At 34.2% G+C, this 23,382-nt stretch overlaps 1 protein-coding gene across 1 annotated transcript in view; it reads left to right on the top strand.

Annotated features, from left to right (window-relative positions):
• LOC127230448 (transcription factor IIIB 50 kDa subunit-like) overlaps positions 1-8,987 on the top strand; it is a 120,435-nt gene extending 111,448 nt beyond the window's left edge. The window contains exon 2 of the mRNA XM_051195757.1: positions 8,476-8,987. Coding sequence (XP_051051714.1) covers positions 8,476-8,987 — 512 coding nt within the window. The remainder of the gene's footprint in view (positions 1-8,475) is intronic.
• Positions 8,988-23,382: the final 14,395 nt, after the last annotated feature.

Raw genomic sequence — 23,382 nt, forward strand, 5'->3', positions numbered from 1 at the left:
TCCATTCTCATAGTCTATAAGAGATTATTCTGTGAGCATTCTGAAATAGGAGTCAATACATTTCAATTAATAAAGTGATGTGTGTAGTTTCATATTTGTTCAAAAGTTCCATCACAATTCAAGACGAAGGACTTGAGAGAAGTAAGATGTTCAGACCCTTTCTCCGGTAAGATAAAACCACGTGGAAAGACTTTGTTTGACAGAAATGGGTTAATATTTAAGGCAGAGTTAGCCAATAAGAAACACTAGTAACAGGCCAACAGCTTTATATCTAATACAGCATCTCTCTGTGTTATTTGGGACTGATGATGCTCTCGACCAGGCTGGGGGGGGGTAAGTAATCATAACAAAATGGCGCCTGCGACATGGGTACTAAGAACTTCCACTTAAAACTTGACAAAAGCTATACAAGGGATTTTAGAAACAAAAGAACAGAGACAAAGAAGGCTTCATGGTAGTAGCATTTTTCTCAGGTAGGCTCTGTTTTGCTAGAGACTTCCAAGGTTAGCTTTAACTGAGGTTTCCTAACTTGGCATAAGAGGCAAAAAACAAAACAAAACAAAAAGCACATGGCTCTTTAAGAGTGTCTCACAAACCCCTGTTCTAGTTTAGCGCTTTGGGAGAAGGAGATTGGATCTTTTTTAAGGTTATGGCAACTAGTACGTCAACGAGGTATCACTGATGGCCCCATACCCAGTCTCATGACTCATGACTAGAAAAAGATAAAGATACAGAAAAGACAGATTAAGATAAAGAAAAACCTCAGATACACTGACTCAGCAGGTCCAGCCAGCTCATCTGCTGAGAAAGAACTGTGTTAATTAACAGGAAATGTGTGTGAAGAAAATTAATATATAATAAATGTAACATTTGGCTGTGAAAAAAAAAGATAAATAAAAACCTCTAAAGGTGTACAGTGTGTTTAAAATATATATAGACATGGCATGGGAGAGAAAAAGAAACAGGATAAAGTGGTTTTAAAAAAGTAGAAATAAAGTAGCAGGGAAGGTTGGCATATGCCTTTAATCCCAGCACAAAGGAGGCAGAGGCAAGCAGATCTCTATGATTTCAAGGCCAGCTTGGTGTACAGAGTGAATTCCAGGAAGGCAAAATCACACAGAGAAACCCTGTCTCAAAAAAAGTGAAAAAATAGAAGTAGAAGAAATAGAGTAATAAGCCAGCCACATAAAGATGGAAAATAAACAGACACTCTGGATACTGTATGCTATTGTATTGTCTTTAAATTGCTTAATGTCTAAGGAAGAAACAACTTCATTTGATTATCAATGCTGATGAATTAATCCAACTTACTTATTTTAACAATGCCTTGACTTCAAAATTTAAGTCTAAGGACATGTTACTGAGGAAAAAAAAATATGTTTTTGTTTCCACAGAAAATGAAAAGCTGTGTATTCCTTCCCAACTAATATGGTTTGATCAAGCAAAACACAGTGTGTACCTGAGCATGGAAATTGGTATTCTGTGTGTGTGTGGGTGGGGGGGGGTTAAATATACTTGTATACGTATATCAGTTTCAGTTCCCTAGATTACATTTCTAAAATGTAATCTCATAAATGATTAAACGTTTCCCCTCCTGTAGGGGATGAAAATTTTTGAGGCTGTCCTAGTACTATAGGTAACTGATTACATTAGGAAACATATTTAACTAACAGATTATATAAACTATAGTTATTAACAATACCTAAAATGAATTTTTAGTCATTCTTTACAGCAAACTACAAATATATGTTTCTATAACTTATATGAAGCAGTTGCAATATGTAAGGTATAGTTAGACTACTAAAGCATTAACCTCATACAGGTTTAAGAACATTTCGCATCTTAAGATCTATGGTATGACAACATAATAAGGTTTAAAAGTTGTTAATTAATTTAAGGAATCATAATGCATCATCAAGAAATATGTCATCTTTTAATAAATGTAAGAACAACTGTTGTGAAGAGACAAGTATCTGAAAGTAATGATCTTAGGTAAAGTAAAACATCATATAATTTAGACCAATTATTTAGAAAGATAAGCTTTGAGTAACACAATTTTAAGATGATGAATGGCTGTAATTATTCAAATTGGTTTTAGATTAATAACAAATTAGAATGCACTAAGAAAAGTACACCAAAACCTCAACATTTATTTGGCAAAAGCACCCAAAATTACTGTCCTTGTGAAATGGAACGTAAAATAATCAGATTTGCTATTTAACATGGGCAGGCTATATAACTTAGTTTTTCCCTCATTGTTATAAGTTTTTAGATAATTCTGTACAATGTATTTTGTTCATATACACCTTTTTCCCTACTCCTCCCAGATTTATCCTTGTTTCTCAGCTGCCCCCCTCAAACTTGTGTCATATATTTTTAAATCCTTCAAGTATAGTTTATGCTTCTCATATGCTCCTGGTTATATGGTCTTCATTGTTATGTGGTTCACTCAACAGAGACCACACCTTTAAGGAAAATGACTATCCCACTCACAACAGCAATTTCAATTTTCATTTGACCCTTAGCTAGGCATGGGAGTTGATATATATTTCCCAATTCCATGCTGGAATTTTGTCTGGCATGATTGGATAGAGGTCTTGTTCATATTGCATGAACCACTGTGTATTTTTATGTGCAACTGCCTTATAATGTCTAGAAAACACTACTTTCTTGCAGTCACTACCTATGGTTTCTATATTCTTTCTGTCCCTTCTTCTGCCATAATTACCAAGCTTTGAGGGGAGGAGGTTGTTATATAGATTCCCCATTTAGCACAAATCATTCTGCAGTCATTTATTCTATAAACTTGATCTCTGTATTAATTGTTACCTAAAGCAGCAAAAAGAAGCTTCTATCATGAGGGACAACTCATATAACAATCTATGGATATAACACTAAGTCTTTAAAAGATAATTTGATTCTATGTCCATTTATCCTTAAAAATACTAGGTTCTCCCCTAGATGGTCTGTTTAGCCACAGAACCTTGGCTGAATTAACAGTGTGAGATATGGGTTTTACATTATGGAGCAAGCTTTAAAACAAGAAATAGCTTCTCAAAAATATTTGTGCTGCTATTGAATCAGTGGTCATGTCTTGCCAGACTTGTAATTGTTGTCGCTTACCTGGCTCACATCTGGCCAAGACTATGGTTTAATTTTCTCTGCTAGTAGTATTAATAGTTTTTTAAACATCTTTTCTTTCTCTGTCTCACATACCAATTATATCACACAATGAAGAAAGAGACAGTTGGACTCTGTGAGTTTGAGACCAGCCTGGTCTACAAAGTGAGTTCCAGTGCATCCAAGACTGTCCCACAGACAAATCCTCTATTGAAAAACAAAAGAGAATAAGACATAAATTCCCTTACCTATTATCTTAAAAAAATGATATGAGAATTTATCAGGTCCATATATAGATAATGAATTCCAAATTATGTATATGAATAAGACTACCTGAAATAAGTAGATCACTTAGTTGCATGTCTATGTCATAAGATTCTTAAGTATTACAAACTTTGGATCCAAATTTTATAAAACAATTGCTTTAGATGTAATAAATACAATTTTGCCTTATTACAAAATAATTTTCTGATGACTACATCCTACACATGCCTGACCATGATGATGATAATAATAATAATAATAAATAATAATAATAATAATTATAAAACAAAAAACATAACAAAAGAAAAAACACAATCCTCAAAGAAATTCTGAATCAAGATGTATGAGTTATGACCAGGAGCATCTTGTAGACCAAAATACTGTGTTTGGTTAATTTTGTCAGAGAGGAAAGCTACCATGATGAGAAACTCATGTCTGTCAAGCAGCCAGACATGATTTTGTTGTACTATCATGGTCTATAAAATTTAGCAGGAAGCTTCAAGATGACACTCTACCCATACAGCTAGCAGAGAGTTAAGGAGAAATGTGACTAAGCTATGAACTCTCAAAGCTCACCTCCTGTGATATGTTTCCTATAGCAAGACTTTCCCTCCTAAGCTTTCCATAATATCCCAAAACATCACCACCAACTGGGAGCAGAGTGTTCAAGTACATGAGCCTACTGTGAGCCTTTCTCATTCAAATCACCATGAATTGGATACTTTAGCAGAAATGAGAGCTAAGCCCTGTTTTTTTTTTCTTTTTAATTTTTTTAAAATTTATTTTATATAACAAAGTCCATTTAAAGGAAAACAAACATTTATAGACAATTTTTGGGAATTTGGGCATTGTTCTTTCCAAACTACTTCCTGCTGGTAAGGGGCACTGTCATGGGGGATTCGAAGAAGATTCAGAAATCTTGGCTGTAGTAAGGCTGCTTTGTCCAGCTGTTTTGGATGTAGGATCACCTCTTACTCTGTTTTAGGCAGTCTGGTTTGATCAAACCACATTAGTCTGGAAGGAATCCACATCTTTTCATTTTCTGTGGAAAAAAAATAGAAATCCTTTTCCCCAGTAACTTGTCCTTGAACACTTAAATTTTGGAGTCAAAGCATTTTTTTTAATTTAATTTATTATATTACATGTCGATCCCAGTTCCCTCTCCCTCTCTCTCTCCCTCCCTCCTTCCCGCTCTCCTTCTTTCCCTCCCTTTTACCCTCTCTGCCCTCTCACATGCACTCTAACCACCCTCCCCTCCCATACCCCCACCCCAATTCCCTATGTAGGGGAATGCCATCCAATTGGGGTCATGTAGATCTGACAGGTCATGTGAAGTAGGGACTAGGGCTTATCTCCTGTCTCTAGATTAAGGCAGTTATCCCTCCATGGGGGATGTGTTCACAAAGTCCTTTTGTGCACCAGGGATACATCCTGGCTTATCCATGGAGCCCTCAATTAATGCCTGTTGGAAACAGGAGCAAACACCCATACATAAACTGAGTTGAAGTAGAACCCAGATGCAGATGGAGAGGACAAGACCAGGCAGCAGAAACACATATAGACAACTTACCTGAACAAGAAGGAGCTAATGGCCACTAGACTGATAGCTGGGAAGCCAGCATGGTACTGACTCAGGCCCCCCTGAATATGGGTCTCAGCCAGAAGGACTGAGCAGGCTAAACCCTGTTTTGAACGAACACACACACTCACACACACACACACATACACACACACACACACACACACAGAAAGAGAGAGAGAGAGAGAGAGAGAGAGAGATGACAATTTAGCTTACCCGAAAGAAAATACTACCCCCAAAATTTCACGGTATGCAGTTATTCTAGGTAGTTACTTCAAGGAAAATCATTGAATCTAATCAGAGTAGTGGATTTTTTTTTTCTACATCTCATGCAGTTTGCTCCTCCTCCCCCTCCCAAATCACCATTATTTAATTCACAATAAAATTTTCACTAGGGAGTTCCAAAGCAAAGCAGAATTATCTTTTTCCATTCAGATAAAAGGAATGAGTGGCCTTCAAATATGCCTGTTTTTCTGTGCCTGCTAATGTTTCTACAAACTGGAGCCAAAAACAAAAACAAATGACTAACCTTCCTTGTCTAACAAATTGTTCAACAGGAAACATAATTTTGGTTAAGAAAGATCACCAGAAGGCTGGTAAGACACTATTAGTTGGCTAAAATTCACAAACAAAAAAAGGAAACAAATAACAAGGTTCATTGTGCATTACCAATGTTCACTCACCAAAGAAACAACTTTAGGTATACAGATTCCAAAGTATCCATTTTGTTTTTCTTCATCACAGGTAGAACAAGGACTATGAAGGCTGGCTATCAGGGAAAGAAAAGGAGTATGTGGAAGTGCAATTAAATGTATCTGATGCAAGAAATCCATCCATTCTCCCCATTCACCCAGAGCTAGCAAGCTTTAGAGTAACTGCCTCAGTCCCAAATAACAACATGAGGTATTGGAATATATCTGCCAAATTCAGTTACAGTATCACCTAGCTGTAAGGCCTGACTCTATGTTTGTCTGCATTAACAATACAAAAAACCATTTTATATAATCTGGGAAATATATTTAATTAGTATCATATATTTCCAATATATATTGGGAAAATGGGTTGATTGATTATTTGAATAAAGCTGCAGAGAGATACTTTTCTTCCCATCTGTCTCATGCCAGTGTTGTAAGTTATTGAAGGACAGAGCAAATTCTGGGATATATGTCACGTGCATTACTGTGGTCCTATGCCCCAGCAGAGAAGACAATCTCAGAAATAAGTTCTCTCAAGGCTCCAAGATCATGAGTTTGGGGGTTAGGTCCCTTTTATGCTCTATGTGATATTTCTTCTAGGGAAGGAAGACTCAAAAACAGAGTTTTCTAAGAGATCCATAATTGTATGGATATAATTGTATGGAAACTAGAATTCCTAAAGAAATATCATTACATTTCCTCTATCTCCAGAACCTGTCCATGAAAAATAAAACTGCCATAATGAACTTTTATGTATGGGACAGCTTTTGTTAGTGGAAACTCATGCACACCTGTGTACACACACACACACACACACACACACACACACACACACACACATACACACACACCACAAGTGCGTGCGCGCACGGGCATATGCATGCACACACAGAGTAAATTTAAAAAAGCAGAATGATTTATTTTGTCATAATTTGGGAGGTTGTAGCTATATGTAGGAATTAGAACCCAATGCAAATTCATTGAGTTTTCTGAGAACATTCCAGATTATATCACAACACTGCACTGTGTTCTCACAGCACACCATGACATCCTTATACAAAGGTGCCCTGCTTTAGAATGGAAATATGAAGTAATCCACTTATTCTTTTATTCTTACATTAGTTCCTTTTGTTGAATCTCACTTTGTTTTGGCAGCCCATGTTCCCTGGAATCGAAATGTAACAAGATTTCTTCTGGGTCTTTTGTTTTTACTTCCAAAGTATTCTTTTTAAAGCAATAGTTTGACTAAACCTATTTGTTATGCCTTTCTCCTTTGGGCCTTTCTTTTGCTAAGGAAATTTATGACTTACCTGATGTTTCTTTCATTCTCTCACCTTCCAATGCTTGTTTCTAGGGAGTGGTGTTAGGGAGGTTGTGGAACCTTCAGGAGGAAACACGCAGTTAGCAGAAGAAGATGGAAAGGACATACCTTTATGTTTGTGTTATACTGGCAGTGGTTTGATGTCTGCTATTTGCTTCCTAGTTTGCTATGTTGTGTTGAAACCATGATTCTTCTGACGCTCAGCCTTTCTTCCTCAACCAACTAAGACTTTGAGAAGCCACAAGGCAAAATAGGTCTTTTTATACTTTGTCTAATATTTTGGCTGCAATAAAGAAAGATGATCAACATACAAAATGAAAGTAACTGATATTTATCTCTAAGAAAAGCTATTGATACTATGCTGGGTAAAATTTTTGAAGAAGAAAAGGGTACTTGAATAAGTAGTAGTGATGCATTTCTGGAAAGTAATGAAAACTATAAAATACTGTCAAGAAAGGCACAGCAAGTCTGAAAGATGACTGACAAAGAAAATAGTAGTGTTAGTACATTGAACCCAATGAAATAAAGATAGATTCCATATAGCCATACAGAGGCAAAGAATCTGAGTGTTAGACATTACAACATAAGCACTGTTGTAATCACATATTAAGTAATATTTCAGAAATGATGAAGCATAAACTTTGGAACATATCTATATCCTTCTGAACTTGGTGACACTTGCCTATATTCCCAATGTTTGAGAGGCTGTGTTAGGAAGTGTATGTTTAAGGTCAGCCTAGACTAAGAACATTTAGTGAGAAACTGAGCCTAGAAAAAAGAAAAGAGGTTTCGGGTGTAGTGTCGTGGTCTGATGCTTGCTGACCATGTAGGAGGCTGTAAGGAGTACAGTTTTTTCCGCCTGCCGCCACCTGGTCTTGTCCTGCCATTGCGCCAGCCCCAAATAACACACAGAGACTCTGTATTTGATATTATATTGTTGGCCAGGTACTTGTTTCTTATTGGCTAGCTCTGCCTAAATTATTAACCCATTTCCGTTGATCTACATATTTCTCTTACCGGGGAGCCGGCGGCATACTGCTTTCTTCAGACTCTCCATCTTGACTCCTCCTTACTACTTTCTATTTTCTCCTTGTCTCCTAGTTCCTCCTATCTTCCTTTTCTATTGGCCAACAGTGCTTTATTATTAACCAGTATGAGAAACATATACAGAATGACATCTCCCATCATCTCCTCTTTTCTGTCTAAATAAAAAGAAGGGTTTTAACCTTAACATAGCAAAATATATTATACAACAGTTATCAAGTAAGAATCACAGTTAACAATATTTAGTCCATTAACATTTAGCAAGATTTGAAGAAAATATTTTATCATTTATTTTATCTTTGTGTGTCTAAAGTCTAAGTAACTTATCTTTAATCTTAACTAATGAAAACTATAACCATAACTATCTGTCTTTAACTCCTTCAAAGACCACAGAAGGATAATATATAAACTCTAGAAATGACAGAAACAACTCACTGCCTGGTCACCCGAAGTGTTAGTTGGATGCTGTGTTCTAATCACCTGCCGACAACATAACTGGCCCCTCACCATGGGAACCATCTGCACCCTGTTGTATGCGGATCTGGATGTGTTTTCAGGCACCTACATGCAGCTAGTGAAGCTTCTGGGGCTGGATGTGCCCGCTCTGTGCCTGGCAGACCTGGTGAAGTCTTACTGCAGCAGCTTCGCACTGTTCCAAGCTTCCCCATCTATACCGGTTAAATATGTGGAAGACAAAGACAAGATGCTTTCCCGCACCTTGCTGCTGGTGGAGCTGGCAAATGAGACTTGGCTAGTGACTGGGCGGCATCCCTTGCCTGTCATCACTGCTGCCACCTTCCTGGCATGGCAGTCTCTGCTGCCTTCTGACCGACTGACATGCTCTCTTGCCCAGTTTTGTAAATTGGCCAATGTGGACCTGCCCTACCCAGCCGCCTCTCGTCTGCAGGAGGAGGCGTTGGAATTAATCTTCATACCTCAAAACAATTGTTATATAGAAATGTAACAATGGAAAAAATAGATGCTCTAACATGTATATTTGGGTCCAGTATTATCAGGCTTAAAGTCTCTTAATAAAATGTAATATAAATTAGTTTCAATGATTTCTTACGGATGAACACAAGTACCATAGGAAATTATCATTACACATTTGCTTAATTCTAAAAATAAAAAAAAATACAGTGATACTAGTTATTTAACACAGACTAACATATTGACACGTGTAAAATGTAAGGGACCTCAATCATGTGAATTGGAAAAACTGAAAGGTGTGCGCAAACAGGAATGCCCTCTCAATATATTCTGTTTCATACATTCTTGAACATAATTCTCAGTTACTGTTCTCTGCTTCTTTAATTTCTCCCTTGTCATGTTATAGCTCTGGACTTCAAATACAGCACTTGCAGACATCCTTATTTCTGCTAGCTCAGTGATTGTATTACTCCCAAACTGTGTAGTAAGTTTTTCATACCCAGGTAAGATTTAGATCCAGGTAGCATTGGCTGGTTTTACTGGCAATTTGCTCTCATGCCCATCCTTTCTCTGACATTTCTCAAAGAGTTTTTTAACTGGATTTGGGAAGCATTTCTTGGAAAACAACTTAAGAACTTTGCTATTTAGAGAATTTATGTTTGCATGTGTCCAGGCTCTATTTGATTTTACTTGCCTTCTCCAGTGCCTCTCGAGAATTGTAAACAAGTCATTAAAGTTATCCAATGAGATACCTCCCCCCCCACCTCATTGGACTGGTAATGTTTTAATGATCATTCCTTTTGTGTTTAGAAGCTTTTAAGAGCTTAAAGTAGGACTTGTTAAATTAAACTCATGAGATAGAAACATCTGCTAAGGATGTGCCAATCTTGTTGCAGTATATATGATAATGTAATGAGATGAAGATAATTTTCCTCAAATAAAATTCCCATATCCTAGTAAGGCTAATCAATTTGTGGTCCAAATATAGAAATTATTAAATGTTCATTAATTTGTGTAAATTTTATATTACATATGATATAATTTTATGTCATTGATGATAGCAAGAATAGGACATACTTAAAAAAAAGAAAATAGTGTGCGTTTGAAGACCCATGCATGGCAAAACATATATCAGGTAGACAGAGGACAATTCTCAGGTGTGAGCAATCTCTTGCCACTCTTTAGTATCAGTTTGTTGAGCTCATTTTATTAAGCTTAAAATGAAGCACTTTTCCCCATTGAGACATATTAGCTCACACATAATTGATATATTACAAGTATTAATTAAAGAATTGCTCCCGATAACCACAGATTAATCTGGAGAAGGATGAATAATGTAAACCTGAAATTCAAACAATATACTTTTAAAACATAATGATAAACAAAAATAATAATACTTTCAGAAGTAGAGGATAACTACCAATGAGGAACTTAGCTTTTTTTTTTTTTTTTTCTTACATAATGTTAACTCTAGGGTGTTAAATTGTTGAGGAAGAAAAAATACTTTGACATTTACTTCAATTATCAGTGTTTCTTGATGAACTAAACACAAAACACATGTACTAGTTAAGTATAATAGTCTACAAAGTTAATCTTTTAGATAAGTAATAATTTGGTAAGGAATGGAAAGTGTATTTAATGTTCTAAAATATGGGCTAGAAAAATTCACAATAATTCATATCTATATTTAATGATAAAATTTTAGTGAATTAATTAAAGGATGATAATTGTGAGGCGTTACAAGATAAAATAAAAACATCAGATCCTCTTTCTCTGTCTTTTCTCTGGTAGGCTGTCACTTTGTGTATCTCTGTCCATCTTTCTCTGTCTTCCTGTCTATGTTTCCCTGTTTGTCCATATCAGTCTCTATGTCTTTCTCCATCTCCTAAATTTATTTATGTATTGCACAAAGACAACATTGTGTCATGTAAACATGTGTCTTTTATTTTATTAAATCTTTTTCTCATTTTACATACTTTACATATCATTCCCAGTTCCCAGTATCTCCCATCCTAGAGCTCTCCCCACCTGAAGCTCATTCTACCCCATTCACTCCAGAGAGGATAAAGTTTTGTATGGAAGTCAATGAAATCAGGCACATCTCTTTGAGGCAGGATCAGAACTCCTCCCCTCCCTCCAAGATCTAGACTGAGCAAAGTATCCTTCTAAAGAGAACAGGCTTCAAATAGCCAGTTCAAGCACTAGGGATAAGTCCTGGTCCCACTGTGAGTTGCCTCAGAGAATGCCTAAGTCACACAACTGTTACCCACATTCAGAGCGTCTAGTTTAGTTTCCAGCATATTTGCCTTGTACTTGTTAACACAAAAAACTGTGAGGAAACACATTACAGGTTTATATAAAGAAGACTAGTTTTTACAAGTCACCTATTTTTGATATGGTAGCACTAGCAGGCCAACAAGATCTCAGGAAAAAAAATCTTTCAAAAATATACGACATCTCCCTCCTTTGTGCCAGTTTTCAAAATAATAATAAGTTTCACAAATGGTAGATATTATCAGATTCTCAAATAAGGAAAATCTAGCTAAAAGACCTGAATCTAATATGATGCAAAAGTGTATATACTAGAGAACTGATGAGGTCGTTAAGATGACTGGATGCTCTTCCAGAGGATCTTGTTTCAATTCTCATATACAAGAAGGCAACACACAGCTGTCAGTAATTGTAGTTATATACTGACCATCACCATCTTTGGTCTCAGTACAGGAATGTGATTCACAGACTCATGCAGCAAAACATCTGTTCATATAAAATAAGTAAAGCTTAAAAGAATTGTAAAAGAAAGAGTCTAAAAATGACTTTTTGTGCTTTCTTGAAATTGTAGAATGATGTGGGATATATATATATATATATATATATATATATATATATATATATATATAATTTTTTTTGATGATACAAGGAATCCACATTTCAATTGTGTGTCCCAGGTGTGTATTTATATGAGATAAGCAATCATCTTGTAAATTAGCTGAAACTGAACTTCAATTAAAAAAAAAAAGTCTATGGGAATGCAACGTTTGAGAGAAATGCTTCAGGCATGTTAATGATTAGATTCATAAAATACTTTACATATCTAAAAAGGTTTCCAAATTTCACTCACAAAATCATAGTTTGTAATGGCACTTCATTTTTATAATAAATGCATGGGCTGTTTGTACTGGGAGAAGATTAATCATGGGAAATATCTCTTCAGTTCTCCTGAGGGACTGCTCAGCAGGCAGGTTTCAAAGACAGTTAAAACTTCTAGTATCATATAATAGGATGAAAGGACTTTTCTAGTAAGCAATAGTGAAATTCAGAAGGGAGTGGAGGGCAGAGAGATAGAAGCAGTAGACATTAGGATTGACTCTTGAAGAATGTACTTTCATGGTAACTGAGAGATGGGCAATGTGATGGAGACACCTCCCTACTTCTCTCTGATCTGTTTCCTTTCTTTTCTATCAGAAAATATCATTAGATGCCTTCAAGTTCAGTGATAGAAATCCCAGTTCCTCCTCCTTGTCCTCCTCTTCTTCTTCATTATTTCTCCTGAAAACCCATTGACACAACTGTAACTCTTGGGTGTGTCACCCCTTACAGACAAGGAGATGCTTGAGAGAGTTACCACAATGTGTACATTATGGTGGAAATAAGTATGGAATATAAAGAACATAAACTTGTAGTCATTGCATTTTCTATTTCTTCTCTATACTTTCTTGGACTGTCAAGAAAAGAATAATATCATTCCTATGGAAATGTAAGAGATTTCTACAACTTGAATAGTAAACAATCTAAGCACCAATGAACGTAAAATGCAACATTTCCTCCAGACTTATACAAAGATGTCTATGAAATACAAAACAAATTCAATGTGGTGATACATTATTTATGATCTAATAAAGCTTGCCAGGATATCAGAATGCAAAGCTAGCTACAGCCATAGATGCCAGGAAGTGGTGGTACACACACCTTTAATTCCAGGAGCCAAACTAGATAGCCATAGAAGCTGGGTGGTGGTGGTTTATGCCTTTTATCCTAGCACTGGAGAGCTATATAAACCAGGAGCAAGGTCTCAGACCAGGCAAATTAGTCTCCAGACATGTTGAGGACAGGATCGCTCTAGCCTTGATAGAAGTAAGAGATCTTTGGTTGCTTGGCTGCTTTGCTTTTCTGATCTTCAGCTTGAACCCTAATATCTGTTTCTAGGTTTTACTTATTCTTACTAAAATTCATAGCTTAATGTCTTATAGAATATGGAAGGGAGTATAAAAGCAAAAGTATGGAGAGAAGAGGATATCAGGTGCGTGAGAAATGATGACCAGGCATTTATGAAACAGAAGAGAAAGGAAGGAGCAATTCAGCTGCAGAGAGCATTTGAGAGTTGAGGGGAGGGAAAGGACATTCAGAGGCAGCTTGGAGGGTCATGACTTGTGGGAGAACACAGTTTTGAGACTTATCTATAAAGCCTGATAAGGAAACGGGAGCTTATCCTGGACAGAAGGAATTTCAAGCAAAGAATAAATATAAGAAGCTTACCAGTGTGCTTACATTTTTTAAAAGAAACTGAGTTCAGAAATTAATTGAACATTTATATTCAGGCATTGTACTCCCAGGCTTAGAGAGGAGGATGACCTTGACATATATGTTTCTGGGTTGAAATTATTTCATCCAATACTCATAGTGACTTATAAATATAGATTCCTCTTGTTACCTATTTAAAAAACATTTTTAAAGATAAAACAAAGAGAAAAATATAGAATTATAAAATTTTCCATAGATCCTATGTGTATGGTTGAAGTCTAAGCCCAAGATTAACTGTACAAGTTATTGTGTGGCAACTAAATTTTTCCAAATTTACAAAATTGATTTAATATTAATAATAATACACAGTGGAATCTGTAAATCTGAAATAATAAATACAAAAATACTAAACTGAATACTTGCAATTTCCTCTTGATACCCAGTAAACAAAAAAGACTGTTCATTAAGTTTTACAAAATAAATTCAATAATTAAAAATTAGTATGTTATCAACACAACTAACTGAACTTTATGAATATACAAAATTGAGTTTTGAAATAAATTTGGCACAGTTGGAGAAATGCATCATATTATAACATAAGATACTTCAATGTGCCAAACAACAACAACAAAAACCAGAAAGATAATTCACTGATAACTGTAATTTGAGTCTTCAACTTTCTAAATCTTTCTTTTCCTTTTGTTAAACATACTGGTATTTAATTTATAAACATTCTCAGATTTTTGTCTAACTCTTTGATCATGAATGTTATTAATAGGCACCATACAGGTAATTTGAGGGTATGATTTCCTGTAATTTTCCTTTGCTGGTCTTTAAAATAATCTGCTGGATCTCAATGACTAACTTTTGATTTTTTATCCTATGCCTGATATTTTACTTATGATATTATTTGTAGAAAAATATTTTTAAATGGAAACATAGTCACCCTTCATTCCAGTTAGAAAGATACTTTTGTAACAATCAGCTTCTTCCTCAAAATACTAATATGGTGTCATATTCTGGGATGTTTTCTGAATATGGCAGAGTACTAGCAGGTGATGGAACAGTCAGTGTCTCTCCAACAATGAAGAGTCACTTGAAATCATGTTTGCCTTTCTTCTGTCACTCTGTACTCACAGAAGAAGTCACAGTGGTTTAGAAAATACTGAAGACTTGTTTTGACTAGCTAAAATCGAGTCATACAATTGAATTTGGAAAACTAGATTTGATTTGCAAGCCATTATCAACAGGAGATAGTTTCTAGGTTAGTCCACTGCTCTTGGTGCTAGGACATTATCAGGTCCAGACCCATGCATGCTTCCATAGTTTATGAGTTTTTATACCCATCAATCTTGCTTTGTTTATAAGACCTTTAACTGTTGGTGCCCTCTATTCTGTCTGGTTCTTAAAATTTGTATTCTTTCTCTTCTCAGAGTTTCCTAATCCCTAAAGGAAAGGATTTATTGATAGAGATTCCCATTTAGGACTTAATATTCCAATGTCTCTCGCTCTCTACACATTGTCCAGTTGTGGGTCTATCACTTTGGTCTCATCTACTTCAAGAAAAACCTTCCCAAATGGTGCTGAGCAAAACACAAATATATGAAAAGAGAAGAATGTCATTAGGAGTCATTCTATTGCTATATTCCTTTAGCAAAACAATAGTGTTTGCTTTTCCCCTATGGCCTATTTGGTTTCAAGTTCTTGGCCATCAGAGCTCTGATGGGGGTGTCTTCCATCTCTTGCAGTGGGTTTTAAATTCAGTCAAATATTAGTTGGTTAATCTTATAAGCTTTGTGCCATTACACAATGCAATTGTACTCACGTGTTAAACAAATGAAATAATGAAATTCATAGGTAAATAGTTATAGCTAGAAAAAAAAAATAACCCTAAATGAAGTAATTCAGATCCCCCCAAACCTAAATTATGTATGTATTCACTTATATGTGTGTCTTCTCTTACATGGAAACTTACAAGTTAAGTCTCAGATTAGTAACCTACAATCCAGATAACCACAGTAGTTATGTATAGAGTAAAGTACCAGGTAGGAGAGTTGAACCACCCTAGGGAGGGTAAATAGAAAAATATAGTTATATTTGGAAGTGGGTGAATGAGTATATGGGGAAAGATGAGTTACGTGAGTGAATATGTGAGAGGAGATCTAAAACTCAGGGACATTTGAGGGGTCATATGTAAACCTAATAATGCACAAAATATAGGCATATCTAAAAGTGATCTCAATTATGTCATCAAATACTGGGGTAGGTGAAGCTCCAACTGAATATCTTTCATCACCAAATGAAACCTGTTTTTCTAGGAACAAGTTACATCTAATCCAGCTAGTAAACATATGGATGCCATGTGATAACACAAATAACCCAGGCTATTGCCAAGGCTATTGGTTGCTTACCTTGAATTGATGGTGAGGTCCTATTGATGAAGACACCACATACACATCTCATCAAAAAAAGGAAGAAATTAATTTGTGGTCTACCTAGAACCTTCCCGTCTACTGTCATGTTCCTGTTATTCTGCATAATACAGCAGGAAAAAAGTAATTCCCATTTCCAGAACAAACCCTATGATCTACAGTGGTTACCTGGCTGCAAGTTGATCTGAAATTTCTATAGTAGATGGGCTTTAATGATCGCTGAATAGTCATTTAAATATATCTGAGGCATCGGTGAGATGACTCACTGAGTAAAGGGTGTTCATGAGCAAGCCAGATGTGCTGAGGTCAATCATTGAAGCACAGGTAAGGTTGGGAGCAGTGACCAAACTTCTCAGCATTGTCTCTTAAACTCCACAGCACATCATAGCATGTTTCTCCCCATCATTCACATACACACATGCATACATACATACTTACATACATATATACATATAAATACATCTGAGATTCAGATAAAACATCTTATAGGATATGCAATGAGAAACTGAGTATCTATTGAAGAATGTATACATGAGGACTGTAGGTAGTTACCATCCTATTGCAATATTAAAAAAGATTAAAATGCCTCCATATTTGGTAATTTTTATCATTTAGAATCTTGTTTCCATAATCAATGTTCTTAAGAAGTGATACAAAATAAGTTGTGTTAAGGAAATTTTATATAATTATTAGAAAGCAAGCTTCTTGTGTTTTATCAGAATCATTACAACAAAGATATATTTATATATAATCTATATCTACATTACATTCATTCTCCTCTCCAACACTAAATATTTTAAATAGGGAACCTAAAAAGTTGACATAGGCGGCTATAAATAACTTTTAACATAAACACACATCTTTGAAAATGATGGCAATGAATATCTGATGTAATATCCATATTTCAAATGTCCAAATAATATACTTTTTCATTGAAAGCAGACTGTTCTTTTTTACAGAAAAAAAAAGAGTAGAAACCTGTAGCATCTATATTATAATATAAACTCTCCTTTTAGGGAGTTTATATCTTATACAGAAATATTAATCTCTTTTACTCACAGAGACATTTTTAAGCATGTTCTCAATATCTGCTTTTAATTCTTTAGGTTCATTTTTTAGCTGTGTCTCTCTCTTCAGATGGTCTATCATGTGCATCAAATTCATTTAACATGCTTTATAAACTACATGTTATATTTATTATCAGGAATAAATCTTCTAGAATTATTGCTCTGATTTTTTTCACAATAGGCATTGTTTCTGTATTTACATGTTAGACATGGAGATTATTCAATTTATTAGTGTGTATTAGTTTTTTCTATTTCAATTTAAATATTTTACAAATTTTCATCAAGTACAATGTGTGTTGTTATACCACAATTTAAAACAATTAAATCAATTGTTAAACTTGAAGACCCAAAACAAATTTGTTAATTCAGTATGTTACAAAGCAGCAGGCTATATCATTAGAAGGGATTCTTAGCTTAAGTAAGTCCTGCAAAATGTTTTTACACAACTAGTACTTTCCACCACACTTGACCTTTGATAATCAAACAATTTTTTACACAGTAAAATCTCCTGGTGTCTCAGCTTTATGTTTCCTTAACAAGCAAAAATGTCCATTTTATTCAAAGCAAATAAAATTGAATGAAATTTCAAACCATTGTATGCCAGGGACAATCTTTACTTAAAGGGAACAGGATGGTAATGAATTTTCAGAAGTGCAGGGATGACTTCCACATTGTGCAATAGGTGAATAAGAAACAGTTCCATTAGCAGCCTCCCAGACATGAAACATAGCTCATTATACACACCTGCCAACAGCTACATTAAACATTTAATAACAGTAGGAGACACCTTACCCTCATAGTAATAAATGAGGGCATTTTAGCATTTTCCTTTCTCTCTGGTTCACAAAGACTTTTTTCTTGCTTCCTCAATAAGTTGCTACTTTTTAATCTTCAAACTAGCAAAGCTGTAAAATAAGAAAGTAATTTTCCCATCTTTTCTCTGTATAAGATAATGTGACAATGTTTATGAAATTTTCATTTTGATTTTGTCTTTGTTCTTGAAAACAATTCAGCATTCTGTTTCTAATGGAAAGTTAGATGAAAGATTTTCTCTTAGTTTACAAAAAAAATGTACATTTTCAATTTCTGATGAAATATCTAGAATGAATCATGTTGGTGAGTCAATCTTTATTTTTCCCATTCTAATCTAAATAAAAAGTGCAAGTTTTTACAATTGAAACATAAAAATAACTCTCCTATTTGGTATTCAATTTTTATGCACCTCCTATTCTAACCCATTATTCACTGCCCTGCAAAGATATCAGAAAAATCTCCAGGAAACAGTTTTATAACAACTAAGCATGTATAAATATGTACATGAGATACCTTGGCCTCCTCATATTCACTTTCATTGCACGATGACTCTCGAGTGGAAGGACAGTGCATTAAGGAAAGATTGCTAGACTTGAGCTGAGTTGCATGTTCAAACAAACTGAAGTCTTTCTATGCAACAGCAAAGAACTCCAACCTTCCCATTGTATCATCAGAAATAGCATTACTTAAAAAGTAAATTCAAGATAATTTTATTCTCCTAAGGATAATCATGAATGATTTCATCATCTCATTTACATGCAAAACTAAAATATGACTCAATAAAAAATGATTAAGTTCATATTATGCTTTTTCATAATCTAGTTGCTAACAATGAGTAATTCTGTACTGCATCCCAAGGAAATATATCAGATTTAATAATACTTATGGGATCATGTAGAATATCTTCTATAATTAGAAAGTACCATTTTCACATATTTTTAGTACGAAAAATTCTATATTGTTCACTTTAGATCATAAATCATCTACAAAACACAATTATTTTTGTAGTATTTAAATGACTTAACATTATAGTAATCTCTAAATAGAAGGTTTTGGTGTAAGTGTTGTTGTTCCTTTTCCAACATCTTTTCAACTACTTTAATCACTGTAACATAGTCTCAAAGAAGCCATCTATTTCAATGACGTCAAACAAGTGAATTACATAGTACAGATTTTACTGTACTGCTGCCTATTTACCAAACTGAATGGTGCCTATATCATTTTATATATTACAATGATTTTTATCAATCCCTGGTGTTAAGAATTTTCTGCCAATGCCATCAAAATTCTCAAAGTCTCATCATATCAGCTATTTTCTTTAAAAGATATTAATAGAATGAAATATTAATAGGATTGAAATCTCTGAACAAGAATTCAGAATGTCTCTGTTTATATTTTTCTTTGAAGTATAAATTACATATTCAAAACTTCACAATTTGTCATGTCACCATGTGAAGTTTCTGAAATCCTTAGTAACATCTCTACCATGAAAATCTAATACATAAATTTAGAGCATGCATATTAAAATGGAAATGTAAGCTTTATTATTAATGCATACTGCTTAACTACTGCCTCATTCCAAGTACTCTTTTTGATGCAGATCATTATATACTGGCTGGGGATCCAGCTACATGATAGAGCACATATCCAGCAATATGAGGTCTTACATTGCATCTGTAACACAAACACTAAATCAAACTAAAGACAGCTATGTAGCCTAGATTTTATATTTTTATAGATATTCAGGAACCTCAAATTCTACAAGCAACCTATTTCCCAAATAATTCTCATTGCCATCTATGTCAGGTCTAAAACTCCTCCCCAGTAAAGGGGAAAGGGACAAGAGTCACTGAACAAAATGGGAGCATGGGGGGAGGGAAAAGGGAGGTAGGAAAAAGAAGAGGGAAATCTGATGTGCATGACAATTCCTTTTTAGAGCTATGGGGAGAACTGCTTGATAGCACAATAGAGCAGAAATGTTAAGAAGACATCATTGATAATGAAGTTTAATATCATTTTAGAAGACAAAATTCTTGAGGATCGGCATTTGACTCAATACTTGAATACTTGCCTCACATATGCAAAGCTCTGATAAATCTAGCATCACAAAGAGAATGGTAAAAAAAAAAAACAATGGAAGAAGAGAGGAAGGAAGACACAAGGGGAAAATGTAAAGGAATCTAGTAATTCAAAAACGTCATTGGGCATTAATTTATCATGTTATCAGATATTTTCATTTAAGAAATAAACAACAGTATTTGCATGTGCTAAGAAGTTGGGATAAAAGCTTGAGATGACATGGCAAGTTCAAGTGGTTGGCATTTACCAATGAATAAATACAGGAAGTTTTAAAAGTATTTTTTTTTTTTTTTAGTTTCTTTTTATGTATTTGAAGTGAACTTTATTTCTGAGTATATTTTGTTCTTCTTTTCACTTATTTGTTATTAAGTTTAATTAATGATGTTGTTAGGTTGTCATATATGTCAGTGCTTTCTATAGTTTGCTCTTATATATGATTATTTCTTCTTAAGTGCATATTGACATAATGATTGAGACAGAGAGTACAATTTACATATCTCCTGATAAATGAAAAATAAAACATGAATGTCAATAAATGGATAAATAGATAAAAACTATGATGTATAGGGACAGTAGAATTTTATTATTATGGTTATGATAGATGATTTTTTCATTAATTCATATGGGAAATATGACATTTGAAATAGTTTTATTATTACTGTTATCTCATATTTTTCTTTGCATTTGTTTTTATATTTTATCTCCATTAGATCAGTGAACGGTACTAAAACAAATTATATATTTTAGTTTAAATTTATTCACATGAAATTAAATAATATAATACTTATCTCCTCAAAAAAAAAAAAACTATTTCATATCTAGTCTTAGGCTGCACTGAAAATAACCTATACCAGGAACTTCTAACCAGTCTTTACAGTCTTCTTGATTTTCAGAAACAGTAGATTTTTATTAATTTTTAATAAATTAAAAACTGGATATGCTTTTAAATCTGAATTCCTCATATTATGGGGATGTGTATTGATAATGAATTTAAACATAATTCAAGAACTGTAAAATTTAAGCCCATGTGGTAAAAGGTGCAAGGTTACAAATTCAATATTATATATTACCTACTGAATGAAACATTGTATAATTACATGGTTGTAGTGATCCTGAAAATGAATAGCTCTTAAAATAAAGACTGCAAAAAAAAAAAAATGGCAAATGACTATCATTATTGGTGCTTTACTGGCACTGTAGCAATATGCCTGGAGCTTTGCTTCTCCTTCTTAGGAAACTAATATTATATCCTTGTAATAATCAAATGCCACTTAAATCTTAGTTAAAAATTGTATTTGAGGTACATAGAAGACAAATATTACTACCACATAATTATAAGTTGTTCATCTAACAGTGAAATTAGGAGATACAAAACACTTCTTGATTACAGAAACACTATCCAATATTTATTATTGGAAATTATCACAATATACTAACAAATATTATTTTGAGAATGGTAAGCACCAATAAAATAAATCTCTCCAGTTATGTTTTCTCAATAAAGATGTAATTCTACTAGTAAACACTACATATGCACTGTAGATTGCACTTGAAATAAATTAATGGTGTTTGTCTTGCTGTGTACATGATTACGTTCATTCCAAATCCCTGTGTATCATGTTTTACTGCGCCATGGAACTGAGCAGCACATCATTTGGCTAAACAAAAAGGGGCAAGCAGAAAGCAACAGCTTAACTGTAAAACATCTTGGCAGCAAAATGCAGTTCGACAATTTGTTATAGTCAGATCATTAGGTTAATCTGAAGTTGTGTGATGGGGACAGCTGAGGGGAGGCTTTTATGCCTAGGAATATTAAAAAGCAATTTGCACCAGAAACACATCCTTGCCCTGGACTGTCTTTGAACATGTTTACAATTCTCTAAGAAAATCTGATGTGCATTTTATTTCAGGATTGAGTAAAGCAGGTGTTAGTGCAGTCAGGAGTGGAGAGAAGGAAGGATGTTAAGCTGCTGTCAAACCTGAGTGGGTTACATTAGTCAGCTGCTGTCTACATGAATTACTATATTATCATCTTGTTCCCCAAAAGGTATTTCCACTCGAGGATTTTTTTTTTTAATTTTTCTTCCTTTACACACTTAAGAATTTTTTTTTTTAGAAATTGTTGTAACTAAAATAGTTATTTATTCTACTGTGTTTCTGAACGTCAGATTTATTGACCCAAATTGTACCTTGAATAAATATATAACAATTTATTTTCCTCTAAAGTGTGTTACATGGCTACTGCTATTATAAACAGTTAAGGAAAATATATTTAACTATATATGACGAGACATATATTTATCTTTGTTTTTAGAAATCCTATGAAAATATCCTGTACTCACACTTCTTTATTAGTCTTAAACCTTTCTAAGTATATTTAATTCTCCTCTAAACTTCCTTTTATTCATCCCTTTATTTGCTGTTCAAGTAACTCATCTTACAATTCAATGTATTTCTTTCAATATTATCAGTAATAGTGCACCCTAAGCTACTAAATATATTGTTTGTCCCATCTTTCTTATTGATCTCTGCTAAGCAATGATCACTTTATAAAGTATCTGCCCTTGGCAGGTAGAGTGATACCACACTTCTTCTCTCTTATATATTACTCCGATGTTATTGTTGTGTAATACTATTTTTTGTACACCGTGTCACTTGAATTCATTTAATAAAAAGCTGAATGGCCAATAGCTAGACAGGAATTTTGGAGGCAGAGAGGTTGCTTGGAAGAAGAGCAGAGTCACCAGACTGAAATGAGGGCCACACATGCAGGAGCACAGATAAATGCCTGTAGACACCTGGAAACACATAGATTAGTAGAAATGGGATAATATAAATTGTAAGAGCTAGGGAGAAATAAGCCCAAGCTTTCGACTGAGATTTCATAACTAATAATGAGGCTCTATGTTGTGATTTGGAACAAAGAAAGACTGGCTGAGATTAGCTACATTTTATTACATCTTTATGAGTTTATTCTGCAACAACTTAGTGGTATTTTTATTTGGGATTTATACTTCTATCCATTAGGCTTTCATATGCTTTGTGTCTATTCTTGTCTCATTTAAAAATGCTAAGAATCCATCATCCCAAACATATATGAAAACTGTAGATTGATTACTTTGAGCTGAGGGCACTTGAATAACAATACCTTTTGAAATTGGTTAGATTGTTCTCGTCTGTTAATAATAAGCAATGAAAATCAACTGAGAAGAGACACTTCCTACATTAAAATGAGAAATTAATTCTTCTCACCAAAAATGGAAATGAATTGATTTGTAGAAATGATCATACCCAACAAATATTACCCTCCACAAACTTTATGATAGACATCTGTGTCTTCCACTGTCATTAAATTCATGGTACCTAAGCCAAACCAGCTTGTTTTAACACATATGCAATGTTTCTTTGATTAAAAGACAAAACAGGCTTCTTGCCTTGGATTTTTTCTTCAGGGCCCCCACATACATGTCTATAAATATAAATTTAACATTCCTGTTTATCTAGTTTATATTAATTA

This window comes from Phodopus roborovskii, unplaced genomic scaffold, assembly GCF_943737965.1.
Source record: "Phodopus roborovskii unplaced genomic scaffold, PHOROB, whole genome shotgun sequence".
In the NCBI taxonomy this organism is placed as follows: domain Eukaryota; kingdom Metazoa; phylum Chordata; class Mammalia; order Rodentia; family Cricetidae; genus Phodopus; species Phodopus roborovskii.